This window comes from Mesoplodon densirostris, chromosome 18 (genome assembly GCF_025265405.1).
Source record: "Mesoplodon densirostris isolate mMesDen1 chromosome 18, mMesDen1 primary haplotype, whole genome shotgun sequence".
Taxonomy (NCBI): domain Eukaryota; kingdom Metazoa; phylum Chordata; class Mammalia; order Artiodactyla; family Ziphiidae; genus Mesoplodon; species Mesoplodon densirostris.
This window is the reverse complement of record NC_082678.1, coordinates 49972979-49988966: the sequence shown is the minus strand read 5'-3', so window position 1 is coordinate 49988966 and position 15988 is coordinate 49972979. Positions and strand designations below refer to the sequence as shown.

Here is a 15988-nt window from a genome sequence, read left to right as displayed (position 1 = left end):
ACGGGTTTGTGCCCCGGTCCGGGAAGATCCCACATGCCGCGGAGCGGCTGGGCCCGTGAGCTATGGCCGCTGAGCCTGCGCGTCCGGAGCCTGTGCTCCGCAACGGGAGAGGCCACAACAGTGAGAGGCCCACGTAACCGCAAAAAAAACACACCAAAAACAAAAAACAAAAACAGATTTATTTACTGACATGGAAAGATACCCACAGGAAAGTATGACAAAAGCAGGTTATAAAACAACATTTAGATTTTCACCTGTTTGTTAAAAAAAAAAAAAAAAAGATAAAAAAGGCACTCTCTGACATGACATATTTTTTTTCTTCTTTCATTTCTGAGCTCAGATCAAGTACAAAAACCTTAATAGTTATAAAGGTCAGTAGTAAAATCTTTTCATCATGGCTCAGAACTGATTAGCCTTTCATACACACACTGCCCCTCCCCCCAATCTCATTCAACCACTGACAAGTCTTCAGTGATCCACTGTCACCTTATAAATACATAAGCCCTTACTTATGTTTTAAATTACTTTATACTTTTGCTTCTCAGTACTACAGAGATCATGCATTAGGTAGACTGCAAGGTTTTCTGATGCTCAGATTTGGCTATTTTCATCACTGACCCAGTTCAGTAAGAGTAGATCGCAGAGAATCAGACACATACTCTTACACGTACACTTAAGACGAGAAGGATACTCATCCAAACAGTAAGAATGGTTTTCTTGGAGTATAGGATACAAAGTGATTTTTACTTTGCCTTTATGCCTCTCTGTACTGTCTGATTAAAAAAAAAATTTAACCCCTTTTTCTTTTTGGAAAAACAAAAACAAAACCCAAAAAACTAATTTTCTTAAATTCTCCGGCAAATTACTCAAAAACAACTCCTAGTACCTTGTCAGCACCTCACTGCTAGTTAAAAACACTAGCTTAAGTTGCTTTAAATGTTAGGAAAGCTCTTAATTTCCCAGTCTATTTTTTTTTTAATTAAAGGGGTCTTTGATAATGTGCAAGAGTACTGTAAAACCACTGCCTTCATTTTATCAGCTATGGTTTTTCTAAGTACCTAAGCTAATGCTTAAGATTGTATTTACAATGCAGAGCTTCACTGGAGGAAAAATTAGTTTAGTCCTATTTACAATGCTAAAGCAAAATGTGGGATTTAGTGCCTTTATTTGTTGTTGGGTTATTAAAAAAAATAAAAGCAGGAATTTCAGTTAACTATCAAACTTTTAACCTTATGCACAATCCCCAGAATGAGAGTTTCAGCATTTCAAATTTAACTCAAAACAAAAGGCTTTTTGCTTTGAGTCTACAAATGCTCCTTTCAGTTAGAAAAGTGCTAATTTGTCCAAAGTCACACAATGTATTCACTCATTTTCTTGAAGATGACTCACTCAATAATCTGAAACATAATGACTATGTGTTTGTAACAATTCAAAACAACTGCTGTAAAATGGCTTGTCACTTGAACTCTGAATTCAAAGGCGTCAGTTACATTTTTTGAATTTATATTTTATAAATGTAAAGCAGCTGAAGCTGCATACTTTAGCAGGAAAGAAAAAATATAATTGCCGATTCTGCCTTCGTAACTGCTCCCTTATGCTTTCCCGAGTCTCTTGTGGTTGAAATTATTTTTAACATTCAGAGGTGCAACCCAAACTCTGGAATTTTATTAATGAGAACGAGATAAAGTGAGTGATAGACCTCAGCTTTAGCTCTACCAAAGCACATAATTTTTGGAAACTAGCCACAAATTTCTATCTCTATTTCTAATATATGCAAGTGACCATTATTATGGGTTTTAGAGGGGTTGTTCTCAAAGTGTGATTCCTGGACCAGCACCATCAGCATCATTTGAAAACTTGTTAAAAATGTAAATTATCACTGCCTCCCACTCCCCAGATAAAACTCTTCAGGTGGAGTCCAGCAAATGTCAGTTTAACAAAGCTCTGGAGGTGATTCTGATGTACTCTAAAGTTTGAGCATCACAGCTTTAAAATACTAATGCTGTAAGAATTGGACCCCACTTTCTTCACTTAAAAGGAAGAGTTTAAGATAGAAGAATATCAAGAAATATAGACAAGATTTATGTAAGTATAATAATGCTACATTAGGATTAGGATATAAAATAATTATGGAGGGATTTTTTATTTCAATTCCTTTATATTTCAAAGTGAGTTTCTCAACAAAAATTAGTGGCCATGTCAAGAAGGCTATAGAGGCAGCATTCAGGAGAAAAAAATGACAGAACCTACACACAGAATGATCAGTGTAATTACCATACAGTTCAGAGGGCTGATCATCAACTTTCCAATCATTCATGTATTCTACTCATTATCTCTCTTCCCAGACACAAAGCAGAGATCAGCTATTTGGATTTCCACAGATACATTAAGTTCAATTTCCAAGTTATCACCTTAGCCCAGAAGGGCTCGTCACCACACACCTGGATTATTGCAGTAACTACCCAGCAGGCTTACTGATTTAAGTTGGCTGCCTTCTCCCCTCTACTCTGTATTAGCTTCTGAGGAATCTTTCTTAAATACTGTAGCTGTCAAGTGCTCATGGAACATTCTCCAGGATAGATCATATCTTGAGTCAAAATCAAGCCCTGGTAAATTTAAGAAAATTGAAATCGTATCAAATATCTTTTCTGACCACAACACTATGAGTCTAGATATCAATTACAGGAAAAAAATCTGTAAAAAAATACGAACACATGGAAGCTAAACAATACACTACTAAATAACCAAGAGATCACTGAAGAAATCAAAGAGGAAATCAAAAAATACCTAGAAACAAATGACAATGAGAACACGATGACCCAAAACCTATGGGATGCAGCAAAAGCAGTTCTAAGAAGGAAGTTTATAGCAATACAATCCTACCTCAAGAAACAAGAAACATCTCAAATAAACAACCTAACCTTACACCTAAAACAATTAGAGATAGAACAAAAAACCCCCAAAGTTAGCAGAAGGAAAGAAATCATAAAAATCAGATCAGAAATAAATGAAAAGGAAACGATAGCCAAGATCAGTAAAACTAAAAGCTGGTTCTTTGAGAAGATAAACAAAATGGATAAACCATTAGCCAGACGCATCAAGAAAAAAAGGGAGAAGACTCAAATCAATAGAATTAGAAATGAGAAAGGAGAAGTAACAACTGACACTGCAGAAATACAAAGGATCATGAGAGATTACTACAAGCAACTCTATGCCAATAAAATGGACAACCTGGAAGAAATGGACAAATTCTTAAAAAAGTACAACCTTCCCAGACTGAACCAGGAAGAAATAGAAAATATAAACAGACCAATCATAAGCACTGAAATTGAGACTGTGACAAAAATCTTCTAACAAACAAAAGCCCAGGACCAGATGGCTTCACAGGCGAATTCTACCAAACATTTAGAGAAGAGTTAACACCTATCCTTCTCAAACTCTTCCAAAATATTGCAGAGGGAAGAACACTCCTAAATTCATTCTACAAGGCCACCATCACCCTAATACCAAAACCAGACAAAGATGTCACAAAAAAAGAAAACTACAGGCCAACATCATTGATGAACATAGATGCAAAAATCCTCAACAAAATACTAGCAAACAGAATCCAGCAGCACATTAAAAGGATCATACACCATGATCAAGTGGGGTTTATTCCAGGAATGCAAGGATTCTTCAATATAGGCAAATCAATCAATGTGATACACCATATTAACAAACTGAAGGAGAAAAACCATAAGATCATCTCAATAGATGCAGAAAAAACTTCCGACAAAATTCAACACCCATTTATGATAAAAACTCTCCAGAAAGTAGGCATAGAGGGAACTTACCTCAACATAATAAAGGCCACATATGACAAACCCACAGCCAACATTGTTCTCAGTGGTGAAAAACTGAAACCATTTCCACTAAGATCAGGAATAAGACAAGGTTGCCCACTCGCACCACTATTATGCAACATAGTTTTGGAAGTTTTAGCCACAGCAATCAGAGAAGAAAAAGACATAAAAGGAATCCAAATCAGAAAAGAAGTAAAACTGTCACTGTTTGCAGATGACATGATACTATACATAGAGAATCCTAAAGATGCTACCAGAAAACTACTAGAGCTAATCAGTGAATTTGGTAAAGTAGCAGGATACAAAATTAATGCACAGAAATCTCTTGCATTCCTATTCACTAATGATGAAAAATCTGAAAGAGAAATTAAGGAAACACTCCCATTTACCACTGCAACAAAAAGAATAAAATACCTAGGAATAAACCTACCTAAAGAGACAAAAGACCTGTATGCAGAAAACTATAAGACACTGATGAAAGAAATTAAAGATGATACAACAGATGGAGAGAAATACCATGTTTTTGGATTGGAAGAGTCAACATTGTGAAAATGACTCTACTACCCAAAGCAATCTACAGATTCAATGCAATCCCTATCAAACTACCAATGGCATTTTTCACAGAACCAGAACAAAAAATTTCACAATTTGTATGGAAACACAAAAGACCCTGAATAGCCAAAGCAATCTTGAGAAAGAAAAACGGAGCTGGAGGAATCAGGCTCCCTGACTTCAGATTATACTACAAAGCTACAGTAATCAAGATGGTACGGTACTGGCACAAAAACAGAAATACAGATCAGTGGAACAGGGCAGAAAGCCCAGGGATAACCCAGGCACATATGGTCACCTAAAGGGGGCAAGAGTATACAATGGAGAAAAGACAGCCTCTTCAATAAGTGGTGCTGGGAAAACTGGACAGCTACATGTAAAAGAATGAAATTAGAACACTCCCTAACACCATGCACAAAAATAAACTCAAAATGGATTAGAGACCTAAATGTAAGGCCAGACACTATAAAGCTCTTAGAGGAAAACACAGGCAGAACACTCTGTGACATAAATCACAGCAAGATCCTTTTTGACCTGCCTCCTAGAGAAATGGAAGGAAAAACAAAATTAAACAAATGGGACCTAATGAAACTTAAAAGTTTTTGCACAGCAAAGGAAACCATCAACAAGATGAAAAGACAACCCTCAGAATGGGAGAAAATATTTGCAAACGAAGCAACTGACAAAGGATTAATCCAAAATATACAAGCAGCTCATGCAGCTCAATATCAAAAAAACAAACAACCCAATCCAAAAATGGGCAGAAGACCTAAATAGACATTTCTCCAAAGAAGATATACAGATTGCCAACAAACACGTGAAAGGATGCTCAACATCACTGATCATTAGAGAAATGCAAATCAAAACTACAATGAGGTATCACCTCACACCAGTCAGAGTGACCATCATCCAAAAATATACAAACCATAAATGCTGGAGAGGGTGTGGAGAAAAGGGAACCCTCTTGCACTGTTGGTGGGAATGTAAATTGATACAGCCACTATGGAGAACAGTATGGAGGTTCCTTAAAAAACTAAAAATAGAACTACCATATGACCCAGCAATCCCACTACTGGGCATAGACCCTGAGAAAATCATAATTCAAAAAGAGTCATGTACCACAATGTTCATTGCAGCTCTATTTACAATAGCCAGGACACGAAAGCAACCTAAGTGTCCACTGACAGATGAATGGCTAAAGAAAATGTGGCACATATATACAATGGAATATGAGCCATAAAAAGAAACGAAATTGAGCTATTTGTAGTGAGGTGGATGGACCTAGAGTCTGTCATACAGAATGAAGTAAGTCAGAAAGAGAAAAACAAATACCATATGCTAACACATTTATATGGAATCTAAAAAAAAAAAAAAAAAAAGGTTCGGAAGAACCTAGGGGCAGGACAGGAATAAAGACACAGATGCAGGGGCTTCCCTGGTGGCACAGTGGTTGAGAGTCCGCCTGCCAATGCAGGGGACGCAGGTTCGTGCCCCGGTCTGGGAGGATCCTGCGTGCCGCGGAGCGGCTGGGCCCGTGAGCCATGGCCGCTGGGCCTGCGCGTCCGGAGCCTGTGTTCCGCAGCGGGAGAGGCCACAGCAGTGAGAGGCCCGCGTACCGCAAAAAAAAAAGACGCAGATGCAGAGAATGGACCTGAGGACACAGGGAGGGGGAAGGGTAAGCTGGGACGAAGTGAGAGAGTGGCAATGGACATATATACACTACCAAATGTAAAATAGATAGCTCGTGGGAAGCAGCCGCATAGCACAGGGAGATCAGCTTGGTGTTTTGCGTCCACCTAGAGGGGTGGGATAGGGAGGGTGGGAGGGAGACGCAAGAGGGAGGAGATATGGGGATATATGTATATATATAGCTGATTCACTTCGTTATACAGCAGAAACTAACACACCATTGTAAAGCAATTATACTCCGATACAGATGTTTAAAAAAAAAATACTGTAGCTGTCCCATGTAACTTCTTGGCTCAAAAACCTGTAATGCTTCACTACAGATTACTGAAGTGGTAGAGGTACTAAAGGTATTAAATATTAGGGGGTCAGATAGGGAATGTAAACGAGTGGAGTCGTCCACGTGAAGGTTAAATGGGTAGAAATACTTTTCACTTTCCACAAAGAATCATACTCATCCCATTTTTACTTTCCTACTTTTATTAGATGTTTTACTATAAGGCAACAGTGAAGGAATGATGACAAATGGTGACACCTGACTTTAGTGTGCAGGAGACAACAGAATATGTACTAATTACAGTAAATTAAGAACCCAGGCCACACTGATGCCCTCCCCCTACCAAGTCCAGCCAAGTTTTGCCATGTAAGAACAAGGTCCCAGTGTTGCCAGAATTCTTGATTTTTCAAGAAAAGCCCCAAGTCTGGATTTCTATGTGAAATCATCCAGCTTTAAAATTCTGGCTCAGATTTAAAACAACGACAACAACAGCAACCACAACCACTGTGTGGTCCAAACAAAACATATCTCTGGCCTGTGGACTGCCAGATTGAGACCTCTAGTTTGGAGCATTAAGTCCCTATTTGCCTGCCTTGTCTTTTGGTATCTTAACTTCCCTGTATTAACAACAGTCCCCATACGTAGGCAGCATTTTATACTCTTTGATATGCTTTAGTGTCCGTTTGATTCTCTCAACTGTGAGAGGTAGAAAAGGGATAAGGAAGCAGGCACAGACAGACAAAGTGATTTGTCCAACACCACATGGTTGTCTCTAAGCCCAGGTCTCCTGACTCTGAGACCAGCATAAACCTTTGGCCACTTAACTCTCTCCCTGTCCCTCTTATGTGTGCTTTTGCTTCAGTCATGCCCTCATCTAGAATGACTGTCTTCTTTCCTTCTGCCAATCTCATCATCTTTCAAGACCCAGCTTAAGCTCTACTGTCTATATAAAACCTTCCTCAACTAGGTTAAGTGGCGCAGTTTCTTTTTTCTGAATTTTAATTGGTGTTATGGTCAATAACTTACAAACTGGCGCTCATCAAGTCTTGAACCAAATTATTTCACATCATTTCAGATTAACTCATATCCCCAGTTACATTCTAAGCTCTTTGATGATGGGGACATGTCATTCTTCTTTTCTATTCCACACAGTTTTTATGCTGGGACATAAAAATGACTGCTTAATGTTTGCTATCTTAGACAGTCTTTTGAGGAAGAAAGTTATAATAATATCTCTAACTTACCAGCCTGATGTTGTCTTCTGGGCGGAGTAATATGAACATTGCTTGGAGATGCTGTTGGAGGTCACCTGGTGAAATTTACAAAACAAAGGATAATTATTCTCCATTGTAATGTTAACAGAGAGGATTCCTTCTACCCTAATAACTTGTGTAAAAGAAAGTTCTGGTTCACTAAGGGACTCTAATTAGATACAGAAATTGAGTGAGTGTCTTAATATGAATGGTAGACTGGATCTCTATACATTCACTTTTAAGTCTACACTACATTAAAATTTGCTTTGTGTTTGTCCTATGGAAGCTGCATTTGAAACCAGTCAGTTTTGTACCACGATTGATGTTGATGAAAGCGATGGTGAAATGTGTTGGGCAGAGAAAGCACTGGCTGTGTTTTCAGGCCCACTGAAGGTGGAATCAAGGGAATCTTGAAATTGGAATGTATGGTATACAGTGTTAGAATTATCTCTAACTTTTAAAAAGCTAACCATTTTGCCATTCCAATCTCTGTAATTGTGATATTCAGTTGCACTTAATCTAAGAAGAATTTTAGATTCCTCCCTAGAATAATGTCAACAGTTAAAAACGATCTCCACATCAGTAGCTGATATTAAAAAGATATTAAATACAGCAGATCTCAGTGCAGCATATGAAAATGTTCTAAAATTAGATTGCGGTGATGGCTACACAACTCTGTGAATATACTAAAAAAAATCACTGACTGTACACTTTAAATGGGTAAATTGGGTGAATAATATGGTATTTATGTCTCAATAAAGCTGTTAAAAATAAAAGAATCAGCGTGGGGAGACAAAGTGTTAGGTATAAACAATGAAGAATGACTACAGTTACAATTGAGGTAAGCAGCTCAGGCTTTTAAAAAATTAAGTTTCCTTTTGTTCTGTCAGGACCAATAACCTGAAGAAAGACTTTTTAGGATGGAGAACTTCTAGAGGAGAAACATTTCTGGGCAAACAGCAGCCCTAAGACTCCACTCCAAGCACTACTGGCCCAAATATCTAGCTAGACCTTCTTAGAAGGTCCGACAAAAGTCAGGGAGCCCTACCCCTACAGTAGGCCTTATTATGCGAGCTGGGTATGTGGAAGCTCAGGTTTGCTAGTGGTGAAAAGTACTGCCATGAGGTATTTCCTCTTGGGAAACTGTCCTTCACAGAGACTAACAGAGGCAATATACCTGTACCATTAAGATCTTTTTCCTACATTTTGTTTTCATATACTTCACTGCTGGTAGCCAAGTTTTAGACTTCAGTTTGATTTTAAAGACTTTTGGTTGTTTCTCTTTAAAATGTTAGCAGACATTCACTTATAATATCACTTTTTGATTACAAAAAAGTACTTGGATATTTTTAATGAAGCCCAGATAAAATTCTAATTCTAATATGCATAAGAAAGTACAATTAGACAGAGTAAGCCCTTGATCTGCTCGCATTTCTGCCATTATCTTTCAGTTACTGTGGGCTCAGCCAAGGGAGCTCCAGCTTATGTGAAGGTCTGGCTCTGTGAGCTGCATTTATACTCACACTGCCTCATCTGGATCACAAGTAAAGTCCATTCATCTTGTGTTAAATCTGCTTTTCTTTTTGGTATGGAGAAAGCTAAGTGAACAAGGTCAAGTAGAAACCTGGGTGGCAGCTGAAAAGCCACTGACCCCACTTACTATTACATGCCACAGAGCAATTTGCCTAACATCTTAGTCAGACAAGCTGGATTTAAACCAATATTTTGTCTTCTTTTTACTGTGATAAATATCCACACCAAACAGAAACACAAAGCTCAGCTGGGTCTACTTCCTCTGTGCATTCAAGTTTTGGCGGGGTTGGGGAGGAGTTTCCCCCTTGACTCTGGTGGTTGGCGTTGAAGAGGAAGGTTTTTAGAAAATGTAGTACAAAGCCAATTTTCCAAAGAGTTTTTTCACCTGCCCCTTTAAAAAATTTTCCATGGCTGGAGAGTTTTGGTACGAGGATAATACTGTCCAATGAGATGGATTATAATTCTGAGCTGCTACATTTGGAACTAGATGAAGGTCCAAACAAGAAGTAGGGCAGCCCCTAAAATAGCTAAGATTACCTGCACTGGAGTTAAACTCACTACTGGCTCCATGGGACCCAGTACTTCTGGCTTTCACCTCTGACCTACACACTCAAGGTTTACAGTCTTCTTTGTTCTCTTCTTAGTAATTCCAATTTCTTCCACTCCTGGACATCACATGTCATCAAAATGGCACATTTTGGACAATAAGCAAACACTCTTTGTATAGCACTGATTGGGATTTCTCTAATTGGTGTCCTCAGGACAACTGACTTTTTTTTTTCCCCAAAATGACACAAGTTAGGCTTGCTGTTAGAAGAGAGGCATAAGGCTGATTATCTTCCTTTAAACTGTGGATATCCTATACTTGGAGACCTCTTTCTCCAGACCAACTTTCTTCAATTCTTTCTTAACCTCATCACCACAGTGCACCTGACTTTAGAGAAGTCTAACATATGGAAATATTAAATGCGTACACTACTGTTAGTGGGTGTGATACAGTGATTTAATAAAATATATATATATATATATATATATATATATATATATATATATATATATATATATATATATATTTGGTCTCTGTCCAGTTCCTGGCACAGAGCTCTTAACATCATTGGAATTTCTTTCTCTTTTTTTTTTTTAACATCTTTATTGGAGTACAATTGCTTTATAGTGGTCATTGGAATTTCTTAAGTGATGTGGAGCAAAGAAGGTGTCTTTTTTTCTATTAATGACTTGACTCTATGAAAGCACCTAGGGATGGGGGCTGGTTGCCAGGGGAACCAACTGTGTGATTAGAGGGTTGGAACTTCCTTATCTGGGGCTGGAAGTTCAATGGATCACCAATAGCCAACAATTGAATTAATCATGCCAGTGTAATGAACTCTCCACAAAACCCCAAAAGGGCAGGGTTCAGAGTGCTTCCAGACTGCTGAACACATGGAGATTTGGGGAGGGCATACACTCAGAGAGGGCACAGAAGCTCCGTGCCCCTTCCCACATACCTTGCCCTACGCATCTCTTCCATCTGGCTGTTCCTGAGTTATACCCTTTTATAATAAGCCAGTAATCCAATAAGTAAAATGTTTCTCTGAGTTCTGTGAGCTGCTCTAGCAAATTAAACAAACCCAAGGAAGGAAGGGGTCATTGGAACTTCCAATCTACAGACAACCCGGACATGTGACTGGCACCTGAAGTGGGGGGTAAGGGGGGCAGCCTTATACAACTGAGCCCTTAACCTGTGGAATCTGACACTATCTCCAGGTAGATGGTGTCAGAATTGAGGTGAATTGCAGGACACCCAGCTGGTGTCTGAGAATTGCTTGGATGTGTGGGGAAACAAGCCTCACATTGGTACTGGGTGCAAAATATTAGTGGGTTATTTCAAAATCAGAGTATTATACTTATCCCTAAGTGAACATTTATTTGATGATTCCTTGTTTCTCTAAAAGTCCTCTGAATTAAATTTCCAGTCTTTTTAGCGAGAATACAATCAAGAAGTAGACTCTGTTATTTAAGAACTGGTATTTTAATACATGATATCATAACTCTTGTTAACACAATAGTGCTACTGAACTTATTTATATTAGTAATATACCATATTAGTCTCCTCATAACATCACTAGAGAGCAGACAGAAAAAAAAAGTCATCTTTGGTTAATCGATTTTACATAGAGTCTGAAGAAACATCTGAACATCTTTTAGCTGATTACCAAAACCTTAACCGAGATGTCACATAAGACTTCATTAGCGTATTTTTGTACCTGATTATTTTTCCAACAAAAATTTATTGTTGAACATCTACTTCGTGTATAAGGTATTCTGTTAAGTGCCAGAAATATGGTCTATGAGAGCGAAAGAAAAGTGGTTACAGCATAGTACAATGCTTTCTTTCACTATTACAGAACTGTTGAAGAAATGGCAATGAGGTAGTCTTTTAGAACAAAACAAAAGGCAAACAAACCAAGAAAAGGAATGGCATATGTGGAGCTTTACCTGCATGCTTATTGCGTCTGTGGCTGATTCTTGGTGTGGATGAGCCATTTCCCCGTGGTAGAAAAAGGGCAGCACCTTTGACAGTTAGAAAGCTCTCGCTGATGCTATAAGGAAAAAGTAAAAATAAATGAATAAATAAGTAATTTAAGGAAGAAAATCAAAGAGTAAGATGAAGACCGACTTTGGGATTATTTTCTCTTCCCTTTTCTAAAGTTCCAACCTCATGGGAGGAAGTAAAAATAAAATCAGAAGAGCCTCTGATAAACAACAAGGTCCTACTGTATAGCACAGGGAACTATATTCAATATCCTGTAATAAACCATGATGGAAAAGAATATGAAAATGAATATGTATGTGTGTGTGTGTGTGTGTGTGTGTGTGTATATATATACACACACACACACACACACACACATATATATATGTATAACTGAATCAATTTCCTGTACAACAGAAACTAACGGAACATTGTAAATCGACTATACTTCAATTAAAAAAAAGAGAGAGACTCTGGTTACTCACACAGTCTTGTCTACTATAATTTTTCTGAAACAAAACTTACAATATTCTATATACATTACACAGTAGCAGTTAGGAGTGAAGGCTTTGGAAATATAAGGGTAAAGGCTCTGGAACCAGACTGCCTGGGTTTGAATCCTAGCTCTACTACTTCCTACTTGAGTGAATTTTAGGGGGCCTAAGTTTCTTTATCTGTAAAACAGGGATTAATAAATAAATTGAGGTTGTTGTGAGGAATCAATAAGAATAAGAAGGGGCTTCCTGGGCCTCCCTGGTGGCGCAGTGGTTGAGAGTCCGCCTGCCGATGCAGGGGATACGGGTTCGTGCCCCGGTCTGGGAGGATCCCATATGCCGCGGAGCGGCTGGGCCCGTGAGCCATGGCCGCTGGGCCTGTGCGTCCGGAGCCTGTGCTCCGCAACGGGAGAGGCCACAACAGTGAGAGGCCCACATACCGCAAAAAGAAAAAAAAAAAAAAAAAAAAGAAGGGGCTTCCCTGGTGGCGCAGTGGTTGAGAGTCCGCCTGCTGATGCAGGGGACACGAGTTTGTGCCCCGGTCCGGGAGGATCCCACATGCCGCGGAGCGGCTGGGCCCGTGAGCCATGGCCGCTGAGCCTGTGCATCTGGAGCCTGTGCTCCGCAAGGGGAGAGGCCACAACAGTGAGAGGCCCGCGTAACGAAAAAAAAAAAAAAAAAAAAAAAAAAGAATAAGAAGCTTCTTAGAGTGGTGCCCTTAATAAATATTAGTTTAACAACTAACAGAGCTAACAGATCTATGGTTATCAATAACTAATAGATCTATGGTTGTCAATAATGGTGTTTCAACAGTGTTCTAATCAGACGTGAAATATGTTACAATACTTAGCTACTAATAACAGATCCAAAGTTTGCATAAAAGAACTTATATTTAAAATATACACACATCACACTAACGTGTTACTCAAACTTTTACTTTCACAAACTTGTATTTCCATATGCATTGAAAAGGAGTAGTGCACGGGAAGTATGGTCAACCCATGGAGTTCGTCCTCCATGTTAACATCCTTCATGTGAATGACAGATCAACAGGTGGGGAACTACTGCTCAGGAGAGAGGCTATTCAAAATACAATTACTAGTGGATATCCACAGAAAACAGAAATTGTATCTAAATTATTTCGTATCGACAGACTAAGAGCCTTTCAATGTTATCTACAGAATCCGAAAAGGATAGAACTTCTAAGTCATTAATGGCAAAGTTTAGAAACACATAATGAAGGATTCCAAGATTGCTTGCGAGTACACCATTCAGTGTTAGCTAATGTACTGTAAATTACACTGTGCTGCCTACTCAACATTTCCACTTGGAAAACTAATTGGCATTTCAAATTTACATTGCCAAAACTAATCTCTTGAGTCCCCTGCAAACCTGATCCTTAGCCTCATCCACCCAAGCTGTTTGGTACAAACATATAACAGTCATCCTTGGTTTCTCTATTTCCAACAATATATATCTAATCCATCAACAAGACCTATGAGATTTACTTTCAAATACATCTTGAATCTGCCCATGTAGCTCCATTGCTACTCTGACAATGGTCCAGGGTACCACTGTTTTTCACTTAGACTACTGTTAAAAAGTTTTCTTCTAGGTGTTTTATTACAGAAAATTTCAGACATATACAAAAAAATAGAGGTAATAATACATGAGCCCCCCCACGTTCTCATACATTTCAGCTTCAATTCATGGGCAATTCTGCTTTTTCTATATCTTTACCTCTTTCGCCCTGTCCCTGAAGTGAAACTAACCTCAGACATTACATCAGCAAAAATCCTCTAAACTGGTCTGTCTGCAGCTATTTCTGTATCACTACTATCCACTTACCAAACAACAACCAGAGTGCTTTAAAATATACAGATAAATATCATATAATGTCACTTTCCTGCTTAAAACCCACCAACAGCTTCCCTTTTTATGTATAAATAAAACCTGAAGTCCTTAGCTGGGACCTCAAGGCCCTGTAACAGCTGATGAGAAGTTATTTCTCTGGTCTTATACCATCTCCCCTTTTGTTTACTATGATCTGGTTACACTAGCCTTCTTTCTGTTTCTTCTATATTTCAGGCCCCTTCTCAGGGCCTTTGTGCTCTTTGTTTTCTACTTGGGACACTTTTCTCCTGGCCTGTCACTATTTAAGTCACAGCTCCAATATCATCACCTCTCCCCCCATCCCAATCATACTCTATCCTGTTGTCCTGTTTTGTTTCCTTCAGGATATTTATCATAAGCTAAAATTATATTTATTCACTTGTATACTTGATTGTGGTCATCTCCCTATGATAGAATATAAGCTCTATATTCTATTCTAAATAAAGAATAAGACTTTATTTTGCTCAGCACTGTTGTATCTTCAACACTGGAAACAGTGCCAAGCACATATTAGGTGCTTGACAGATATTTGATGGATAAATGAATTCATCCCAGGGTTTTTTCCCCCCATACTCTTTTATCTGACCCATCCCTGAAACAGGAATTGTAATTTAGGACAAGAAAATAGAAATTCTGTAATCTCACAGGTAAAAAGTAATGATTACAGAATTCAATATATGTGGCAGATTACTGAGCTGTAAAATACAAATGTGTGATGATCAATTAATCGATTAAATGAAATTAAATCATCTCTATAACAGTTGTCAGTCCTTGATTCAATTTTATCGTTTAATCATGTGGCATGAAGCTGATATACCTTTAAGGTAACTTGCCAGATAAACTGCAACATGTCTTCTAAAAACAAACACAAGACTCCATAGAGGCCACTTTAAAATTCTGCATGCTGGCTGCCTTTGTTTTGTTTTGTTTTCCTCTTTAAATAAAGCATTGCACTCTTGTGGTCTGTTGCACAAGTCTTGTCTATTGTTACATTTGTGGTATGCACATGTCACCCTGCTGTGGGTCGCTCTGTTTCACTCACATTACGGGAACAACCTAAAACAAAATGTCTGAGCGACAGGATGAGAGGGGTACACCACAGACAGGAAATGACATTCACACTGCTGCCAACACAGCAACTGTCTGTTTTACTAAATGAAAATATTTTAAAAATAAAGGCTAATGGGCCTCCCTGGTGGCGCAGTGGTTGAGAGTCCGCCTGCCGATGCAGGGGATACGGGTTCGTGCCCCGGTCCGGGAGGATCCCATATGCCGCGGAGCGGCTGGGCCCGTGAGCCATGGCCGCTGAGCCTGCGCATCCGGAGCCTGTGCTCCGCAACGGGAGAGGCCACAACGGTGAGAGGCCCGCGTACCGCAAAAAAAAAAAATAAATAAAAAATAAAGGCTAAATAGTCTACCTATCAGCAGGCAAGTTACAGCTATGGGCACTTTGGTTTCCAGTACACAAAGTGGTCTCTACATCTACTAAAGAAGTATATTTGTCGAGAGCTTATTTCAGTCATTCTTTTTGTGAGACAAGAGTAGTTTCTCTTTGACAAACACACCAACTTCCTGGATTTTAGAGTTCTGGAATATTGTTCTTAGATACATTTGTTGCTTATGCTTTAAAGCATATTTCTTAAGTGTGTTCTTTAAAATGTATGTAGTGCTTTCACAAGGGGAGGATTGGGGTGGAGGACAAGGGCCCTTGGTTAACTCAAAGCTACCTGGAAAATTTCTGATTATAAAAGAAAAACCAGGGCCTCCCTGGTGGCGCAAGTGGTTAAGAGTCCGCCTGCCGATGCAGGGGATACGGGTTCGTGCCCCGGTCTGGGAGGATCCCATATGCCGCGGAGCGGCTGGGCCCGTGAGCCATGGCCGCTGGGCCTGCGCATCCGGAGCCTGTGCTCCGCAACGGGAGAGGC

General features: G+C 39.1%; 1 protein-coding gene and 2 non-coding genes across 7 annotated transcripts in view; all 3 read right to left on the bottom strand.

Moving 5' to 3' along the window:
• The window catches only part of SSH2 (slingshot protein phosphatase 2), a 244035-nt gene that overhangs the window by 52596 nt on the left and 175451 nt on the right, over positions 1-15988 (bottom strand). For 4 of the 5 annotated variants that reach the window (XM_060082986.1, XM_060082988.1, XM_060082990.1 and 1 more), the window contains 2 exons: positions 11640-11743; positions 7602-7666 (listed from right to left, as the gene is read on the bottom strand). In XM_060082986.1, the coding sequence (XP_059938969.1) occupies positions 7602-7666; positions 11640-11743 (169 nt within the window). Of the gene's footprint in view, positions 1-2441; positions 2496-7601; positions 7667-11639; positions 11744-15988 lie in introns of those variants that run through there. The other variant, XM_060082991.1, reaches the window with a different exon arrangement.
• On the bottom strand, positions 332-401 carry LOC132479374 (small nucleolar RNA U2-30). The gene has a single exon (XR_009530496.1). It is a non-coding gene; the product is annotated as a small nucleolar RNA U2-30 (small nucleolar RNA).
• On the bottom strand, positions 540-619 carry LOC132479376 (small nucleolar RNA U2-19). The gene has a single exon (XR_009530498.1). It is a non-coding gene; the product is annotated as a small nucleolar RNA U2-19 (small nucleolar RNA).